General features: G+C 36.4%; 1 protein-coding gene across 4 annotated transcripts in view; it reads left to right on the top strand.

The window, feature by feature from the left end:
• Positions 1 to 20,627, top strand: part of Myo81F (unconventional myosin 81F) — a 326,469-nt gene that overhangs the window by 175,215 nt on the left and 130,627 nt on the right. For 3 of the 4 annotated variants that reach the window (XM_090376766.1, XM_090376763.1, XM_090376762.1), the window contains 5 exons: positions 2,258 to 2,364; positions 5,118 to 5,290; positions 7,827 to 7,850; positions 11,367 to 11,574; positions 19,034 to 19,333. In XM_090376766.1, the coding sequence (XP_090232892.1) occupies positions 2,258 to 2,364; positions 5,118 to 5,290; positions 7,827 to 7,850; positions 11,367 to 11,574; positions 19,034 to 19,333 (812 nt within the window). The remainder of the gene's footprint in view (positions 1 to 2,257; positions 2,365 to 5,117; positions 5,291 to 7,826; positions 7,851 to 11,366; positions 11,575 to 19,033; positions 19,334 to 20,627) is intronic. The other variant, XM_090376764.1, reaches the window with a different exon arrangement.

Below are 20,627 nucleotides of genomic sequence, written 5' to 3'. Positions count from 1 at the left end.
GGTTGGTTGGTGGAACAGACTGCCATCCCTTGTGGTGGAGGTTGATAGCCTAAATAAGTTTAAGGCTCAGCTGGACAGGTATTTTGAACGAACAGAGGGGTGAAGTGGAAGTGGGGTTTTTTTTTTTTTTTTTTTTGGCTGATGCTGCATAAGCTTGCTTTCTTGCATCAAATGCCTCTACTAATGCTAATGCTAATGCTAAAAAACCACCTTACCAATTAATTGCAAAATTACCATAGAATATTATTCCTATATCTTAGGTGGTGCATCCTTCCTCAAGCTTCTTGGCTCAATTCAAAACAGAGCAGGCAAAAAATTAATTAATGATCCATTTCGTATAAAGTCTTTCCACCCTCTGTCTCATTGACACCCAGTTTCTACTGCATGCCTTTTCTGTAGATATTTCCACATTCATTGTTCTCTTCATTTGGCATCTGTAATCCCCCCCCTACCCCCACTCTTCTGAACCAGTCCAAACACATGCTGCAAGCAATCAGCATCCATTCACTACCAACTTCTAACTTTTCTCTTCCTCATTTATCTCTTCTACATCTTTTTTTCTGGAACAACCTTCCTTTACATCAGTTTCTCAAAAATTACATTCTACATAAATTCAAGTCTAATGTTAACAAGTATCTTCTGTCTTCTCAGTCTTTAACTCACACATGGTACTAAGTACTGTAGATTCTAATAGCTTTTGTATTTGGGACTTTCATAAAATGAGCAAAATATACACTTGAAATACTGTGTGTGGGCCACAAAAGGACATCAAGCTTTTTGACAAAGTCTAAAGGTGGGTTAACATCATATACTTTTGCCAATGTTACCATGCTTGGTAAGATTGGCAAAAGGATACCCATATGAGGAAATACTGAATATGTGGACTAAATAACTTGGTAACTAAGTGCCCTAGAGAGGATTTATTGAGATATATAAAGCTCTAAGATGAGATATTGTGAAATTTTAGTGGTTATAAATGATGCTAGAACTAAATTCAAATTAAGGCCGTCCAATGATCCAGGCGATAATTCGCCTGGATCATTGGAAGTTTTCTTTTAGCAAGTTAAAAGAAACTTACAAGTTGTTAATTATTGGAATAAGTTGCCATGGGTAGTTGAGGCAGACAGCTTGGGGGAAATTCAAAGGTCAGATGGATCAGCTTACCTATGTGCTTTACTTGAGGACTGAATACATAGGTTTTGTTTTTTGTGTTATTGTACCAAACGCTTGGATTTTACTTGCGCAACCACATGACTGATATTAATACTGAATGAAAGAGGCCTTCTGGGTTGGGGATAAATGACATCATAATCTTCTTTACATAAAACGTTAACCCACAAATAATAATAATAATAATGTATATTTACACATAAAGCTATTGATTTAAAAGCAAGACAAAAGAAAGATGAAAACAGGAATAAATGTCTTTTCAACCATAAAATTGTAAAGCAGTGCTATGAAGTAAATGAATGAAGGGCACTAGAGCACCATGGCAGGATCTTGTGACTATCCGGTAACTATTAATTGAAATGTCCTATGATGCCATCTGCTATCCTTCTGAGTTATGACTTGTTCATAAACAGGATTGATATGAAGGCTGGGCCTGAGTTATGGTTGAAGCAAGCACAGGTGGTGCTGATATAGTGGTTCTAATTAATGGTAATGATGTGGCTGATGAGTAAAGTCTATCACATAAACTCGATTAGGATTGAGTGTTTGTCCCGTACTCCAGATATGATGTTCAGCCAGTGGGGAATTTTTTTTTTTTTTTTTTTTTGGTAGTTGTTGGCGCATCGGCTTCTGTGGCCATAATGCACCTCCCAAGGTTTTTGCAGTACTTTGAACCAAGCCCGAGGCGAGATTCGAACCCGCGACCTTTGGGTTTGCCAGGCAGGCGCTTTACCCACCTGGCTAGCCCGGTCGTCTGGGTAAATTTTTAGGCAAATTTGTTATCACCATAGTGATATCAAGAAGACAGAGGTACAGAGGGGCAAACTAAAATCTTAATTTCAAGACCTTGCATCACTAAGTCTATTCCTACAGAACTGATGGGTGACCTCTTGGTAGTAGCCTTAATTTGACAAGAACATACCCATAAAATTAAAGGCACCAATTTTATTTCTGAATAAATACAAAATATTTCTTTGTCTAACTAAAGTTAAATTATTTTTTTACTTCATTTTGAAGATATATTGTAATTTGTTTGGTGTGTATGCAATTATATAGAAATTTAGAAATATAGAAATTTCTTGCTTAGTTTTCAAATATCACCGGCAAGCAGCAGTTACCATTCAACGCTACTTTCGTGGCCACTGGAAACGAATTCATTTCCTGCACATGAGAAGAGCAGCTATTACTATTCAGGTAATTGTTCTTTTATTCCTATATTATTTAGAGATTATTAAAAAAAACAGGAAGTGTGTGTGTAAAAAAACTGTTCTTTAATGACACTAATTTAAAACAATACTGAATGAAAGAGGCCTTCTTTTTATTACAGATATTGTCTTGTAAGTAAGTAAATTCTAAGTGACTATTAACACACTAAGACCTCTTATTGTGTTAATACTCACTAAGTGTATTAATAAGTAAATTAAAAATTGAACTTGTCTTGATTAAATTTTGAAAAAAAAAATTTAACTTGCTTGATTAAATTTTTATTTTTTTTAAAAAAGGGTAGATTACATTTTTGGAATTTTTTGGAATTCAGATAGTTTACCGGGAAAAATAATGGAGTCATTGGTTAAAGAAGTAATGTAGGATCATCTTGACAGCAATGAAATTGCGTCACAGATTTGTTAGGGGAGATTTTGTCTGACCAAACTGATTAGCAGTAACAGAGGAATTGGATGCAAACAATAATTTTAACATCATATACTTAGATTTCAGAAAAGATTTTCAGCTTCCACATGAAAGACTGCTATACAGGGTGTTTCAAAAATGATGGTCAGTATGGTCAATAATTTAAAGGTGAAAAGTATAAATTAAAATAAACAAAAAAGTCCCAGTGAACATCGGGCCACAATTTCTGTTAAGATCCACCACTGACTATGGGAGCACTAGTTTAGCAAAAAGCTGTGAATCCTTTGCTATGGGTGGTTTCATTAAACATAAGATAATACATTTTTAATTTTTGGTTTCAACACCACAGGATTTTACAGACATTACTTGTTACAGGATGTTCTTTCTAACACCCTTTCCTCAACATCAGGTGTAATGCTTCTGGGCCTACTTGCTTGTACTACATGTGTGAAATGCCCATGTTCTCTAAGGCGTTGATGTACCCTGATGAATGTGTGTCTGTTGGGCTGCCTTCAGCAGGGAAATGCTTCTTGGATAAAAACATGCAGTCTCGAGTGGTGCCTCCGTAGCCAGGTGGGAAGGAGCAGCAGTGCGTAGCACACGCTTCTTGATTAGACCGGGGTTCGAGCCCGTCACCACCAAATACGGAGGATGCGGAAAGGTCTGGGAATGACCACTGCATATCCCGGAGCAATATGGCCTTAGTTGCTAATGCTCCTAAAAACCAAATAACAACAACAGCAGCAGTCTCGAGTGCACTGCCGTTGACTTTACCATACATGAAGTGCATACGCTTTGTTGCTGTAACCTCTTTCCATGTTGACTATCCTTTGACAAGTACTAGTATACCTGCTAAGTCTCAGAGCATTGAGAGAGGGGGGAAACAAATCATTGGTGGATCCCAACTCTATACAGTTCACCTTGTCAGTGGTGAATCCCAACTAGAAATGTGCAATATCTTGAAAAACGATTCACTTAAGGACCGAAGTTTACCACGTTCTTTTTGCATGTTGTAGTCTGTACAGTTCACCCTTAAATTATTGACCATCACTTTCGAAACACCCTGTACAAATATGTATTGGAGCAGTGTGGCATTAGAGGCAAGTTACTGCTGTCGATAATGGATAAAGGGATATTTGAGTAGCAGAAGACAGTGAATGGTTATCAGTGGGCACTGCTCCTCATGGACTAGTGGAATCTCTCAGGATTCAGTGCTGGCCAGATTGTTGGTTCCATTATTTATTAACAATATTGATGAAGGCATATACTTAATGTCCAAAATTGCAGATGATACAGAACTTGGCAGGGTGCTTAATAACAGGAATCAGGAAAACTACTATGATCTGTCATCCCCTCCTCTCTGCTCCAGAATATTTAAAATTTCTACACCAAGGCTAAATTTGGAAAGAACAATAGAAAAGGTCAGTAATTTTTACACTGAAAATGTCACAGCTGTTATATCGAGCCTGAATATGAGAAAAACTGCTTCATTCCATGTACTGTCACAGTGTAAGCTAATTGAAACTGTTTCACTACAGTCTTCTTTAAACATAAACACACACTATACCCTGAAATGCTCTGCTTTTCTTATAACCATACTCATTAACTTTTAATTTTTATATTCATGTATAATTTCTTCATTACTAGACAAATAAAACTCACTTTTTTTTTGTCTGCTATCAGTAGTTTGGATTGGGATTTACATAGTAGTCAGAGATGATGTACTTGTTCATCATCATCACGTCTGGGTAAGCAATGACATGTACAGATATATGCAGTCAATAGTTCAAGCATATGTGCTTAATCAATTTGTGGAATTTGGAAAAGGTTTATGTACTCTTTGTTGGAATTAGTTGTTTTTATAATGCACATGCAAGGATGCTATTATTATTGAAGATGTGAATATGGATCATTTATGTGTGTGTGGTTCACATGGCACCATGTGCCACAGAGTTATCTTATAGAAGAATTAATGCAGATTTTGATTTTCTGAACAGGTCATTATTTCATTGTTCTTCATATTGTGCTATTCTGGTATTTATTATACAAAACTCAATCTGATGAATAATACACACATGTATCTTTCCCAACTTCTGCAGACTGACGGAATGTGCATGCCCAAACAAGTGGAAAATGCAAACAAAATGGAAAATGCATATATGTCATCACATATATGACCATGATGATGCGCATAGGTGCTATGGCCTTCAGCAATTGTTTCAAAAGTTTAGAAAAATATATATATATATGTATATTTGTAATATAACAATTTTAGTATTTTTTTACTAACATCAGCTGATTTTTTTTTAATATGTCAGGCTTACGTCAGAGGTATGTTTGCAAGGGAAGTTGCAACTGCTCTTAGAGAAATGAGAAGGGTTGAAGAAGAAATGCGCAGAAAAGAGGAAGAGGAGGAAGAAAGAAAAAGGCTGGAAGCTGAGAAAATGCAAATGGAAGAACAAGAAAGGAAGGCTTTGGAAGAAAGCATTATGTATGTTATTTTTATTAGAGACTTTTGTGTATGATTACATTTTACTATATGTGAAGTTTTTATAGTGAGGAAAAAATTCTTCAGCATAGTTTTAAAACATTTAGATTTGATTCATGTTAGTTAAGAATTCACTTGGAATTATTTAAGCATAATTTTATATATTCAGTGTATTAAACTTCCAATGCTGCATGCAGAATATTTTCTAACCCAACTGTATAAGAAAGAAAATCTAATGTATGGAGAGAGAAAAAAATCTTTTCTTTCAAGAAACTGCCACCAGGATGAGATTGGCACAGTGCACATTATTTAATGATACTGCTCTGGTACATCAGATAATACCATTGAGTACATCAGCAGTATTTTTTTTTTTTTTTTTTCTTTTCTGCTCAGAGATCTTCCAAAAGGCAAGTGATCTGCCAGCAGATGAAAAAGTAAACTTTTGATCCCTACACTTGGATAAATGTCACCAGCTGGGAGGATTTCTTTTATAAAATGAGTTATACAACATAATAAAGTGGTGCAATGTTTTGTAGTTCTTGTCAGGAGCATTATGAAATGCAAACAAAAAAAACTTTTTAAAGAAAAGTTGCATATGAAGTTTCTTTCAAAGAAGCCTCTTTATAGATGTGTTCTTAGCAGTGTTTCATAGCTTCAGTTACCTTGGTACTAGAATAAAAAACACAGAACCTGACATAAGGCAAAAAAGGCATGATGCAGGAGTACTTCAACAAGTGGGGGAGTGAAATGTTCAATTTAAAAAAAAAAACTGTACACATATGGAGCACTAAAATATCACATGAATTACTTTTGAGTAGAATTTGTGTTAAATATATAATTACAGAAATTACAATAGAGTGCATGCCTGTATCCCTTACTCCAACATAGAAATCCTACTTAAGTAATTTGGCAATGTTTTTCTAGATTCCATGTGGAATCTTATCATCAGGAAACAATAAGGGTAGTAAAGAAAGCTTAATGAACTTATTAACTGAGATGTGAATGAAATTTTAGATGGTACCAATGTATGCGGGAAAGCTGTGCCACTAACATAACGTGAACTTTGTTTCATACCCACACAGTTATAAAACCAGAGTATTAAATCATATTAAATACTAGAGCCCTAACTAAGTATGTCCAATTCTTAAGTGTCTAAGTAGATCTGAGTTATATGATACTGAGTCTCTCATGTCACCTAATCCCTTTTGCATTCAACAAAAAAATACACTTTGTCACATGAAACTTATGTTATCAAATTAAGGGCCCTATTAAAGACCTTTGTGAGATAAAGTTTTCACTGATAATGAGACCCTATTACAAGCTAAAGTGAAATCATATCAAAATTTAAAAAAAAAAGAATCAATTGCAAAATCGACAACCTGCATAATCAAAGTTAATATGAATTGAATTAAGTTTATTTCTAGTGCTGTTTAAAGGATAAGTGACCAAATGTAGAATAGACTTCAACTATAATGAGGGAAGGATTGAATAGTAAACTAATTAAACAAATCAGTTTTTATCAAAACATAAAAATAATTTAATGTGTTACACATGCCATCAAATTTAAGAAATGTGAAGATTACGTGAATGAAACTAAGCAGAAAGAGTTTTCAAGAGAAGTAGGCTCTCCACCACTCTCTTTATAAGAATTAGTAATAGTAGTGATGATTAGTGATGATGATGATGTAAAGAAGCAAACTTATACATCATCAGCCATTAAAAAAAAAACCCTTATTTGCTCATCCCTTAAATTTATTCAAAATACCACCCACTTCCACAATGCCAAATAGAAGTTTCTTCCAACAATCAGTTACTCTCCAGATGAAGGTAAATTTCATAGATCCTACAACTATCCTTTTTCAGTGTGTGTGCGCGCGTGCACGTGTCTTATCTAAGATAGAATAAGGATGCCATTGGCATCAGCATTTACTTTACTCAACCCATTTAAAGTTTTAAGCACTTCATTTAGAAAGACGGGACCCCGGGGGATGCACAATGGCATGAGCAAAAAAAAAAAAACATGCGGATGACTCAGCTTGGTAAAGATGACAACAGATTCTATGATAAAAACAGCATTATACCTTTTAATGTATTACCTGTATTAACAAGAGACTAACCAAAACTTGAAACCGGGGCCTTTCCCCTCCAGGATTTAATGCAGATTTAAGACCTGTAAAATTAAGCAACCATCAGAAATTGTGGTTGCTTAGTTTTCCAAGACTTTGATTTAATAGTTTTACTTAATTAAATTTAATTAATTTTCTTTTTAGAAGATGCAATGTTCTTATTATGTTGATGGTATGGCTTCCTTGCATATACTGGCATTGCTTAAAATTTCATTTCACATCTCAGTTTATTATATATATATATATATATATATATGTTTGTGCCTATAACTAATTCCACTGATTACTTAATTCCAGCTTTTTTAAGCTGTGTTTATAAAAATATGAATTAGTTTTATTGAAGTTGAATATTTAATTTCTTCTAAAATCCCTTAAGTCTGTATGTTTAAAGTATAATGCTTTTATTTGTGCAGCCGGCAATTGGAACAGGAAAGTGGGTAAGTGTTTTTGTGGTATTGATTATGTGATTGTTTTTTTTTTTAACTAAGTTCACTGAGAATTGTTATCATTTCTGAGCTCTTTTTTTTTTTTTTCTTTTGCTCAATTAACCCGTAACCTCTCTTTTCATTTTGGCATTTTTCTTTTGTAGAATTCTATGGAATGAATATGCTTGAGGAGGACATACATGAAATATTTTTTGATTGTGGTGCACAGGGTGATTCAAGGTTAACTGGTAAACATAATCACCTACCACAAAAGTTAAATTCCCTGTCTATAGATTCTTATGACCTCTTTCACACCTGGAGATTGGGGAGATTAATGCTTCTCCAGTATAAGGAGACTCATTCTCAGAGACTGATGAGCATATCATTAACATTACCAGTGAATTGGTATATTCATATGCAGCCTTTTTTTTTTTTAGCAAAATAGAATTCATACTGTTTTTACCTCAATTGCCATACCTTCCCTCACCCCTGAGTAGCTTTTCTGATAGACTTTTCTCTGTGATCCTTATATCACTTACTTGACAGCTCTCTGACTCCTTGTTATACTGTTCATCCATGGTTTGAAACTACTTCTAATATCTCAGTTATTTACAAAAGAAACATTTTTGAAACGTTGTGAATCAGAAGTACTACACATTCAGAAGTTGATTGAAGAGGCTTTTTTGGCTCATCAAATGGAACAGTCATAGTGCGCCAGTTCTTATGCTAATAATAGACAGACTTATTCATGGACCTATTTGATGTTGTGTGGATTGAAAACCTGAAATTGCTCACATGAATTCAGAAGTTAATTTTCAGCTTGCTACAGGCAGGGTGTAGTTGTCATAAACTAAAAGTGATTATACCAAACAATTTCCATCCACATAATTGGTCAGACTATTGTAAGTCTGTTGTTAAATTTTGAATGGCTTGTTGAGCCTGCTGTTAAGACATGAGTAATGAGCAGTTTACAAAACCATTATTAATTATGTAGAAAGTCCACTATTAATGATTGGCACCATACTATCATTTTCTCAGCTGTCAAAGTGGTTGTGACTGTTAGTTTTGCATGCCATTCAGAGAAGGCCAGTATTCAGTTCCCATTTGTTGAGGTTGTGCATAATGTCAAGAAAGCTCAAGAAGCTTCTGAATGCTTGGATCTGGATGAGATGTCCAAGAAATTCATCCTAATGTTCAAGAATTTATGTCAGAAATTGGGCAGCAGATGGAAGCTTTGCTACAATATGTTAAAAAGCTGAGAAAGTAAACAGTCAATCATATTTATGGTCTTTATGTTAAGAGTTGGTTGTTTTTCTCTCAAAAACTTAAATTTTTCATCTTTAAAAGCAGGCAAACCAACCACGGATATATAGATGCAATTACTGATACTTGCATAGTCTAAGTTAATAATACTTCCCTGAAGATCTCAAGAAATGGAATCAACAATGGCAAATTCTGGATCCCATCCCTTGAAAATAAATCGGGACAAATAGCAACAAAGAGATCTGAAATCCTTAGTATAGCAACATGGTTCTATACAGAACTGTATACTAGCAACCTAAATGTAAACTGAAGTGAAGATATCCAATTACACAATCCTGCTGAGCATAATATTCCAGAAATCACAAAAAGTGAAATAGAACAGGCAGTAAGACAGATGAAAAATGGTAAGGCACCTGGAGGAGATCAGCTACCAGTTGAACTCTTTAAAACTGGATTAGAATTCTCTTACCTGAACTTCTCAAATTATATAATAGTATGCTGTCAACAGATAGTATCAAAGCATACTATTATATAATTTGAGAAGTTCAGGTAAGAGAATTTTAATTCACAAAAAGGAGTAAAGCCAGATATAAATAATTACAGACCAATAAGTCTGATACCACGTAATTACAAAATATTCATTAGAATTATCCAAAACAGAATCTCCAATCAACTTGACGAGAACAAACCATATGATCAAGTAGGGTTCAGGAAAACTTCTGAACCATCTTCACGCCATTAACTAGGTCATCAAAAAGTATCAAGAATATAATCTACCACTCTACATAGCTTTCATAGACTTTCAAAAGGCATTCAACTCAATTGAACACAACCTCTTATGATAGCCTTGCAAAAACAAGGAATAGAATACAAGTACATCAGACTACTCCAAAATATCTACAGCAACAGCAATGCAGCCATCAAGCTTGAACGAACAGGACCTAAATTCAAAATAGAAAGGGGAGTAAAACAAGGTGACTCAATAGCAAAAAAGCTCTTCACGTCAGTACTAGAGATGGTATTCAGAAAATTAGACTGGAGTGATACTAGCATAAACGTCTTAGGCAAGCAACTAACCAACCTCCATTTCGCAGATGACCTAGCCCTCTTCTCTAAAAGCAATTCACAATTGGAACGAATTACCAAAGCACAATTGGAACGAATTACCAAAGCACAATTGGAACGAATAACCAAAGCACAATTGGAATGAATGACCACACTCATCAACATTGGATTCAAATCATTAAACTACAAAGAGCAGTTCAATTATCTAGGCCAAATAGTATCCTTCACCAATAAAATGTAGAAAGAAATAGAATCCAGAATCAACAACTCTTGGAGAAGTTATTGGAGTATGAAAGAATGGATGAAAGGAGATTTGCCTATCAGCTTAAAAGGGAAGTTATACAATATAATCATACTATCCGCTCTAACATACGCAGCCCAAACATGGTTTTTGAAAGAAGTATGCTGGGTATAACCAAAAAAGACAGAATAAAATCTACTTCTGTCAGACAAAAAACTAAAATCAATGATGCCATCAAGACATCCAAGTCCTTAAAATGGAAGTGGGCAGGACATCTTGCAAGGAAACAAGAGGACTCATGGGATAAGCTCACAACTCTTTGGTTACCAAGAGAAGGAAAAAGAAATAGAGGAAAACTGAAAACCAGGTAGAGAGATAAGTTAACATCCCTTATAGGCCCCACATGGACAAGACTGGCATTGAACTGAGAAGATTGGAGAAAGTTGGGGAGGCCTTTGCCCAGCAGTGAGATTCTACTGATTAATACAACACAACAGTGTAGTCTTAAGTTGCCTTGCTTATTCTTAAAAAAAAAAAAAAAAAAAAAAACAGCACATTACTCAGTGTGGGTGTTCAAAATGTTTGCAATGCATTTCATAATAAAGTTTATTTTCATATGATAATTTTTTTTGCATTGCTCTACATTACAACAGATCTTAAAGTTTAACAGTATGTTAAACTCTGAGATTAGCTATTAATATTAATTAGCACAATTACTATTAATGTGTTAATTTCTCTCAGCAACCTAGAACCGACAAAATATTAGAATGGAAATGATTTGTTAATTTTTTTGTTAGGGTAAAATATATTTTTTAAATATTTAAATAGCATTGTAATGAAATTTTACCATATTTGAATAATAATAATAATATTTCCATAAATCAGAAGTATGTGGATTTATCAAAGAAACAAAATTAGAATTTTAATTTGTGCTAATTGCTATTAATTCTCATTTGTAGTGCTACACAGAAGGAGTTAGCAGCTATTACTTCTTTGGTTGAACATAATGTCAAGAAAGCTCAAGAAGCTTCTGAATGTTTGGATCTGGATGAGATGTTTTCATTTCTTAGTGATGTCCAAGAAGCCCGTCCTAACGTGCAAGAATTCGTGTCAGAAATTGGGCAGCAGATGGAAGCTTTGCTACAAGATGTAGAAACAGCTGAGGAGGTAAATGGTCAATTTGTATTTGGGTCTTTCATTTGTGGTGGGAAAGTTCGTGGCTTTACACTAAGAGATCTTGTGATGATGTCTGTTAATATCCCACAAATTCAAATTTTTATTTCAGTAGCACCAGAGCTGTCACTCATATTTTTATCATGTATTTGTCTCCATAAATGCCTTTACAGGCTGATTTGGATGCAGGTTGAAAAATCCGGAATAACTCATGGTGGGGGCTGTACTTCTTTTGCCTGAGATCGGTTAACTACAGCTTCGATTGAAGAGAACTTTTTGAAATTTCTCCAACAATTTTGAATATTTGAAAGCCTTCTTAGGGTGAAGTTATATCAGTGTCTTGGCAAAATCCAAACAGAGAAAAAAAAGGTAAAAAACAAAAACATTTGTAGTGCACTCTGGTGTCAGTAGCAACCAGCTCTTTCAGCTTTGTTTGTTTGTTATTTGGAGCATTAGCAACTAAGACCATATTGCTCCGGAATATGCGGTGGTCATTCCATGACCTTTCCGCATTCCTCCGTATTTGGTAGTCACGGGCTCGAACCCCAGTCTAATCAAGAAGCGTGTGCTACGCACTGCTGCTCCTGCACACCTGGCTACGGAGGGGCCACTCTTTCAGCAGTGAGAGATCTCTACTTTGTGGGTTTCATCTATCAATCAAACCGTTTGACTAAGCCATGTGAGCTTTTGTTGACAGTCACTTTAATCTTATGTAATATTCAGAAATTGTTGATATAGCAGGAATACAAGAATTGTTTAGATGTGGACTTTTTTTTTTATCAAAAAAAAAAAAAAAGGAGGCTTATAGTAAAATTACAATACATCTTATTCTAGAAAGTGTGGAACTTTCTTGAATAAAGTGTTTGATTAATTTTCAGAGCTACCAAATTTTGGCCAGTGTCCCACAAGAAGATGACATCAAACAGAATATCATCTTCTGTGCCATCAAAGTTATTACTGATGCCATACTCCTTAAACAACTTCAACTGTCATGGTCTTTAATGCATCCAAAGAAATTTTTACCCACTGGCACACCTGAGAAATTGCTGATCTCTTCATACGACCAGTAGGTGTTAAGTTGTGTTGTGGTGTCTTCATCCATTTAGTCTATTCTTCTTTCATGAAACAGCTTTAAAAGACTTGTGGATAGAAACATCCAGTGGTTGTAGTTGGCCAGTAAGTCTGCCTGGAATTACAGCAAGTTACTTTTTTAAGTTTTCCACCTGCCTCTTTGTGGACTCTGTTTTATGTGTACAAAATTGGTCCCATACCAGTAGGGCTGGTTTCTTGGGAAGTCCACTAGAATGCTGTGACTGCACTTTTTCCAGCCATGGTTTGACTCCATGTTCATCCATCCACACATTGGGATGAATGTGGACAAAAATACCTAGTAGAATTTTTTTATTTGGCAGAGTTTTTCTCTTGAATACATGGAGAGGTGGAAGTTTCGCCCATCAGCACAGTTGTACCATTAACACTTCTATTTGAAGGTACATCAAATGTTAAAGGTACTTATCCATATTACCAATTTGGCTAAGCTCATAGTTTGTTGCTTTCTAGCATTAATTATAAATCTGTGAAATTCCAGGATATGATTTTTATATTGTTCCAGAATTTTTTGGGTTATCTTTGTTCATGTCCTCATAGCTAAGCTATTTTGCTTCATAAATCTATAACATCAACTTGTTGTGCCACCAAAATCATCAAGTACCATACCTCTGCTGCTTCCTTGACTTTTGTCTCAAAAATGATTGTTTTTGTTGACACAAATATACCACAGTTCCTCTGCTCTATCATCCAGCTATTCTAGTCTTTCTGAAGTCACACCCATTTTGCTACAAAGGTTATGCTTGTTTTTGATTGCCATACTGAGTTTATCTTTCCACCACTCCCAGATCACTTTCTTTCTCTGTTGGTGGTAGCCCATAATGTCTTCCTGCAGCTCTGTTTTTGTGTTAACTGATGACTTGTAATTTGTAGCCAGTTGTGTAAGCAGCCTTTTCTTTGTTGATGCATTGTAATAGGATACTGGTAATCTGAAATTTACTGTTAACATTGAATAAGTGTGCATATATATAGTGGCTACAGCTACACCACAAAAACATTCCTTACAGCTACATAATAAAAATATTCATTATGGTTCTTTAGCAGATTGCAAACATTTTCTTTCCCAAAGGTCATATTTAATGCTAATTTATTTGGACATTTTTAACATTTTAACAAGTTTTATAAAATTACTGGTATACTGGTAGAAACTCTAAAATTATTGGCAAGACAAGACGTAACAACACGCTTGTTTATGATAGCCATGCCCATCACCTTATAAGATGCAGAGTGATTTTTTGAGAGTTTTCATTTTATATGGTGGGAAATACAATTTTATTACCTCCAAGCTGGAAAACCAAACAAAATGAAAACAACATGGAAATAAAAAAATTCAATTCATAGGGGATTCTTTTTGAAGAATTCCTTCTACATTTGGAGTATAATGTTATTGATAGCGTATCCTTGGTCTTTGAGGTTATCACAGACATTCTCTCAGATATGCCAGACAAGCTGTACTTGCTACCTGGGAGTCTAAAACGCTGATGGAACTGATATTTGGGTGACACACAATTCTAGTGGACCCAATTTTGGCGAAGACCAGATGGTCTGTGACAGCCAAATCCTCTGCTTGAACCTTCACAATGGTGGGACTGTTAGTAATCCTGGGTATAACCTCCATGCACAAGTACATGGTGGGTGACCACCCAGGTGTGAACCAACGTAAGCAGGGGTCAAGGTGTGGTGCCCACACTACATGGAGGAATGCCGCCCCTCTATGTCACCAGGCAGTACTAGGTGGTAGATGACTCTCATCAACTGGTGGAATCCATGTTTAGTCTCTAGAGCTAAGTTCCGGTTAACCCTTCCCCATCTCTTCCATCATGCAGTATGATTGATGACTTTTGAGGTTATGATGAACATCGTGGCAAGATCCAATATTCCTTACATTTTGAGGGTACAACTCTAAAACGGTGTTTGCAGGCCGGCCGCTAGTTAGTACACCCGACTGAACCTATTGGTAACTCTCTAGGAGGCTTCCGGATCAGCTAGTGTATAATCTTGCTACCTCTACTCTGCCAGATAGTGACTGGAGGGAGTCCGAGTAGTGTGTATGCGGGGAGCATTGTCGAGGCCACGTTATGTCAAGGATCTGGGTATATTCTTGCCACGTGTACGCCATATCCAAAAATTTCATTACTTCATATAGCATGTCCCACCCACTTTTTCTTACTATTGAATACACCATGAATTGTCAAACTAATAGAGCAAGCTTATCTGCGAAAAGATCTAAACCTCCCAAACACTTCCTTATTCATTTCACAAATATACGTGGTCTCAATTCTAATCTCAACGATGTCCATTTCCACTTGCAGTCTGCCAAACCCATGTACTTTTTCTGACAGAATCTCAGTTATCGGTTGATTCAACTACTGCTCATCTCAGATGCCCAAATTATTCGCTGTATGATTCCTTTTGCCTCAAAGGTGGTACTTGTGCAGAGACTTGGCAATTTGGAATCTCCTCTCTTTGATCTTCTCTGGCTAAAAATCTCTCTACCTCATTGTGTCAAATTCATCTGTTGTCTCTACCGTTCTCCCAATTCCACTAGTCACTTGGAGCTCTTTGACTTCCTCTCTTTGCAATTTGACTTTCTCCAGTCCAACTTTCCTAACAGTGAGGTAATTTTCCTTGGTGATTTTAATGTTCACCTCCAGCTGGCTTCCATTTTCTATTCACACCGACTCAGCTGGTCAAGATGCTGAGGCTTTTGCAATTACTAATGACCTTGCACAGATTGTTCATTTACCTATAAGAATACCGGACAATCCTAATCATACAGCGAATATGCTTGATCTTTTTCTCACAAACAACCCTTCTAAGTACACGGTCGAAATGAGAGGTCCTTTAGGCACTTCAGATCACAACTTGGTGATTGTCTCTTCTCAGATGGAGCCTTTATCTCATGGCTATTCCCAACCTTGTGTTGTTTGGCATTACAAGAATGCAAAATGAGATGACCTGCAAGAGTTTCTTTTCTTCTTTTCCTTGGTCGGATTACTGTTTCAAAACTTCTGATGTCAACATTTGCTCAGATTGTGTCAGTGAAATTATTCTTGCAGGAATGGAATCCTTTATCCCACACTCTACTTTAAAATCTCATCTTTTATCTAAACCTTGGTTTTCCAATAAATGTGCTAAGACTGTTCAAGAGAAGAACGTAGCATATTGTGATTGGCTTCTTTCTAATTCTTCAGTTTCATTTTCTGCCTACACCAAATCTCGCAACAATTGTAAAGCAGTTATTAATCAGTCTAAACAAGAGTTTGAACAGTCTAAGAGTAGAAAACTTGCTTCTTGCCCTAATTGTAGCCGAGCATTCTGGTCTCTTGCCAAAGCTATTGGCCGCAACTTTTGCCCATCTCTGCTCCCACCTCTGTCCAAACCAGATGGTTCTGTTGTCACTTCAGCCAAGGATAAAGCTGACCTGCTAGCATCCCATTTTTCTTCCAACTCATGCATTAATGATCTTTGTAAAACACCTCCCACCATTCCCAACACCCTCCATTCAATGCCTCCTATGGCCTTCGGTCATCAAGATTTTGACAAATCTTGATGATAAGAAAGCTCCAGGTCCCGATGGTATTTCTCCACTTGTTCTCAAAATGTGTGCTCCTGAACTTACTCCTATTCTTTGCCGCCTTTTTTCACTTTCTTATTCCAAAGGTGTTTTTCCTTCTGCTTGGAAATTTGCTCATATCCAGCCAGTTCCTAAAAAAAGGTGACAAATCCCTCCCATCCAATTATCGTCCCATTGCAATTACTTCTACTCTTTCTAAAGTAATGCAGAAATCAATTAAACGTCAACTCTTAAACTACCTAGAAACCTACCGTCTGATTAATGATTGCCAGTATGGATTCCGTCAGTGTCGATCCACTAGTGATGTTCTAGCTTATGTTACCCATTTATGGACAAATTCAATGGAAAGGCTCGGTGAAACACAAGTAGTTGCTCTTGACATCTCAAAGGCTTTTGATCGTGTTTGGCATAAAGGTCTTCTAAACAAGCTTCCATCTTATGGTTTGCCAACTGTTTTTTGTAATTGGGTATCCAGTTTTCTCTCTGATCGCTCACTGAGGGTGATGGTAGATGGCTCTCTGTCTTCTAACTTCTCCACTAATGCCGGTGTCCCCCAAGGTTCAGTTCTTTCCCCCACTCTTTTCCTCTTGTATATTAATGACCTTCTTCCATTGACTGGAAATCCTATCCATAGTTTTGCCGATGATAGCACATTGCATTCCACATTCCATTTTGAGAAACCTTGCCCTGCTCGATCAGCTTCAACCTCTCAGAAATCTGCTACCAATTCCTTAAATGCTGATCTTCAGGTATTTCTCCAGTGGAGCAAAGACAACTTAGTCGATTTCAACCCTTCTAAAACTTAGTCTTGTCTTATATCTTGCAAAAAAGGAGTCTTCTGCTCCTATGCTTATCTTTGGTGACACTCTGATTTCTAAGCAAAATGATATATCTCTTTTGGGGATTACCCTGACTGCTAACCTCTCTTGGCACAAGCACATTACAAATATTGCTTCCTTTGCATCTAAAAAACTAGGTTTTTTATTTATAGACATACTGTGTCTGCTGTATGCCTTTTCTGCAGATATGGGCACTGTTCCTCTGAATTGGCTTCTATAATTACCGCTCTCTCTTTCAAAACAGTCTGAACACATGCAGCCACTAGCCAATATCCATTTACTGTCCAACTTCAAACTCACAGAATCAACTTTTCATCTTCCTCGTTTATTCATTCAACTGCCATGTCCTGGAACAACCTTCCTTCATATGTATTTCCTGAAAATTACAGTTTACAGAAGTTCAAGTCCAATGTCAACAAATATCTTCTTTTGTCTTCTCAACCTCCAACCCAAACACAATACTAAGTACTATAGGTTCTAATACCTCTTCTGTTTGGGGTTTACATAAAAAAAAAAAAAAAAAAAAAAAATTCCTAAAGTTTGTCTATTCTTTTCCTCAAACTTGAAGTAACAGGAGTAAGTCATGTCATTCAGTTAAAGTGATTGCACTGACTACTGATTGCAGTCAGCAATGGTGGCAACTTGATCTGATTGCAGTTATCCATTTGCCTTTGCTTAGTGGCAAATGAAGTTTAACATTGACAAATGTAAAGTACTACATATGGGAAACAGCAACCCCAGAGCAACATATCAACTCTGTGGTACTACACTGACAGTGGTAGAGAATGAAAAGGACCTGGAGGTAATTGTGCAGGCAGATATGAAGTTCTCTGACAGTGCAGACGGGCTGCAAGAGTAGCTCATGGGTGTCTTGTCAATGATATACAGGAATTTTTCTAGCAGGGATAAGGAGGTGATTATTCCCTTCTATAAGGCAATAGTCAGGCCACACCTTGAGTACTGTATACAGGTCTGGAGGCCTCATTTCAAGAAGGATGTAGAGCTGCTGGAACGAGTACAGAGAAGGGCAACAAGATTAGTGAATGGAACAAAGGGTTGCTCTTACGAAGAAAGGCTTAAGTTTTGCAAATTACAGTGTCTGGAGACTAGTCACCAGCGACGTGATCTGATAGAGGTGTATAAAGCCTTGAATGGTTTGAGCATGCTCAATGCTGATGGGATTCTTCCTCTTGCTCAGAATATTCACCTGAGAGGGCATAAATTCAAATTGAGGGTATAAATTCAAATAAATTCAAAAAAGATGGATATAGTATAGATGTGCGGAAATTTGCCTTTATCCAGCGGGTAGTTGGTTGGTGGAACAGACTTCCATTCCTTGTTGTGGAAGTTGATAGCCTAAATAAATTTAAGGCTCAGCTGGACAGGTATTTCGAACGAACGGAGGGGTGAAGTGGAAGGTTTTTTTTTTTTTTTTTTTTGGCTGATGCTGAATAAGCTTGCTTTCTTGCATCATATGCCTCTACTAATGCTAATTTTGCCAATATTCTTATAGTCAAGTACTTTCACAAAGAATATTAAAATTCTGAATTTATGCAAGAACAAGTGCTTTTTTTTTTTTAAAATCTTATTAACTCTTATTTGTTGAATGCTAGTATTTTGAGCATTGGAACCACATATGGTTTCAACAAATTTTGAATTATCCTTTAGTGCCTGGTCAGATCTATTCATTATTCTGTAGTAGGTTCTAAAAAAATAACAGTAGTAGTCAGCTTACAACAATGTAAGAAAACATTAGAAAGAGTTTGCAAGACATTCATCTACAAAAGTAAGTAATCCATATTTATAAGCAATGCCACTCAATTACATTTACGTTTGATATATAAAAGAATTTTTTAATATATGCTTGTACGCTTATAATATGTTGGATTTGCTTGGTTTGCAAAAGCTCAGTTTATTAATTTTGTTATAGGAGGATAGCCAGATTTCTGCTGATGTCCAGACAGCTAGTCCAGAACCTTCTCCTAGTCCATTGCCTCCACCAAGTCCAAGTCCTATTACAAGTTCCTCCTATTCTCCAGCTCGATCAGTAAGTGTTGCCTCAGATAGAGGACTGTCTCCTTCACCATTACCTCCACCCATGTCTCCAGTTGGACTGGTTAATGGAGATATTCATAAATCGCCCTCTCCTGTTGTAACTCATCGTGGGACCAAATCTCCAGTGCCTCCTGTCGTTTACAGGGATGGTAAAAATTCTGGAAGAGCTACTCCGGTAATTGCAGTTGTTTGGCTCTCAACTTTTATATATGTTAATGTGTGTGTTACGATTAATTTAGAAAACTGGACACTCAAAAAAGTTAATTGATTGACATTTCTTGAATGAGGAGGCAGGTACATAACCATAATATCACAGTAATATAAGTTACGGTTATTAAAACACATTTTGAGTTTCTAGTGGTACACATCAGGGTAGTGCCACCAGGCGTAAACAAATGACTATCAAGGTGTGTGTGCAGCCTCAAGTAAGGAAGTTGCAGTTTTGAACCCATATGCTGCCACAAAAAATGCATGGCCCATTGTGACTGTGGCACTGAAAATCTGGCTGCCATTAACAATTCATTGTTTGCAATCACAGTGAATTTGCAAACTCTTCTGGCCTCAGCCATTTAGAGACTATAACAGAAACATATTATTATTAATCTAGCAAGAAGAAATACATTTGTACTAGATATTTGCAACATGCAATAAAACTGGTTAATGTTGGGAACTCATATTGAGCCAATTCCCACAGGAACTATTCAGAATTATTGTTATAATGAGTTGGCCCCTTGAATTGCTCTAATTTTCATCAGTTCTACTCAACAGTTCTTTTTAATGTGGCTACAAATTCAGTTTCTGAGACATGTGCTATTAGCTTTTATATCAAATATTTTCAACTCCAAACTCACTGAATTAATTTTTCCTGTACTGCTCTTTGGAACAACCTTCCTTTTATTCTATTTAATGAAAATTACAATGTACAGAAATTCAAGTGCAGTGTCAGTCTTCTTTTTAACCTACATAATACTAGAATACTACAGGTTTCAATACCTTTCATGTTTTGGATCCAGCATAAGGGAAAAAAAAAAAAAATAAAAAAATAAATATATATATATATATATATATATATACAGGGTAATTCACTACCAGTGCGACAAACTTGCAGGAGGTGTAGGGGGCACAAAGACGAATCGGAATCACATAGCATTGCAGGGTCCGAAATGCCTTCATCATGCGGTAGAGGACGTTGAACGGGAGGTCGCGTAAACAGCAATCCCACTGGAAGTCAGCATTTGCGAACTGGTTCCCAAGACAGTAGGATGGACGAGTATTCAAACATTGAATTGGCCGACATGCACCTCACATATGGAGCTGCGGATTGTAACGGCGCGCCGCTCTGCGCTTGTACCAGGAACGTTTCCCACACAGGCGTGCTCCTCATCATACGATTTTAATCGTATGATGAGAAGGTTACGTGAGACTGGTTGTTTCACGCGAGGTACCATGAATCGAGAGCGAACGACGAG

The sequence above is a fragment of the Mastigoproctus giganteus genome, chromosome 6, assembly GCF_048544385.1.
Source record: "Mastigoproctus giganteus isolate SK-2022 chromosome 6, ASM4854438v1, whole genome shotgun sequence".
Taxonomy (NCBI): Eukaryota; Metazoa; Arthropoda; class Arachnida; order Uropygi; family Thelyphonidae; genus Mastigoproctus; species Mastigoproctus giganteus.
Note: the sequence above shows the minus strand (reverse complement) of the source record. Positions and strands in the feature narration are given on the sequence as shown.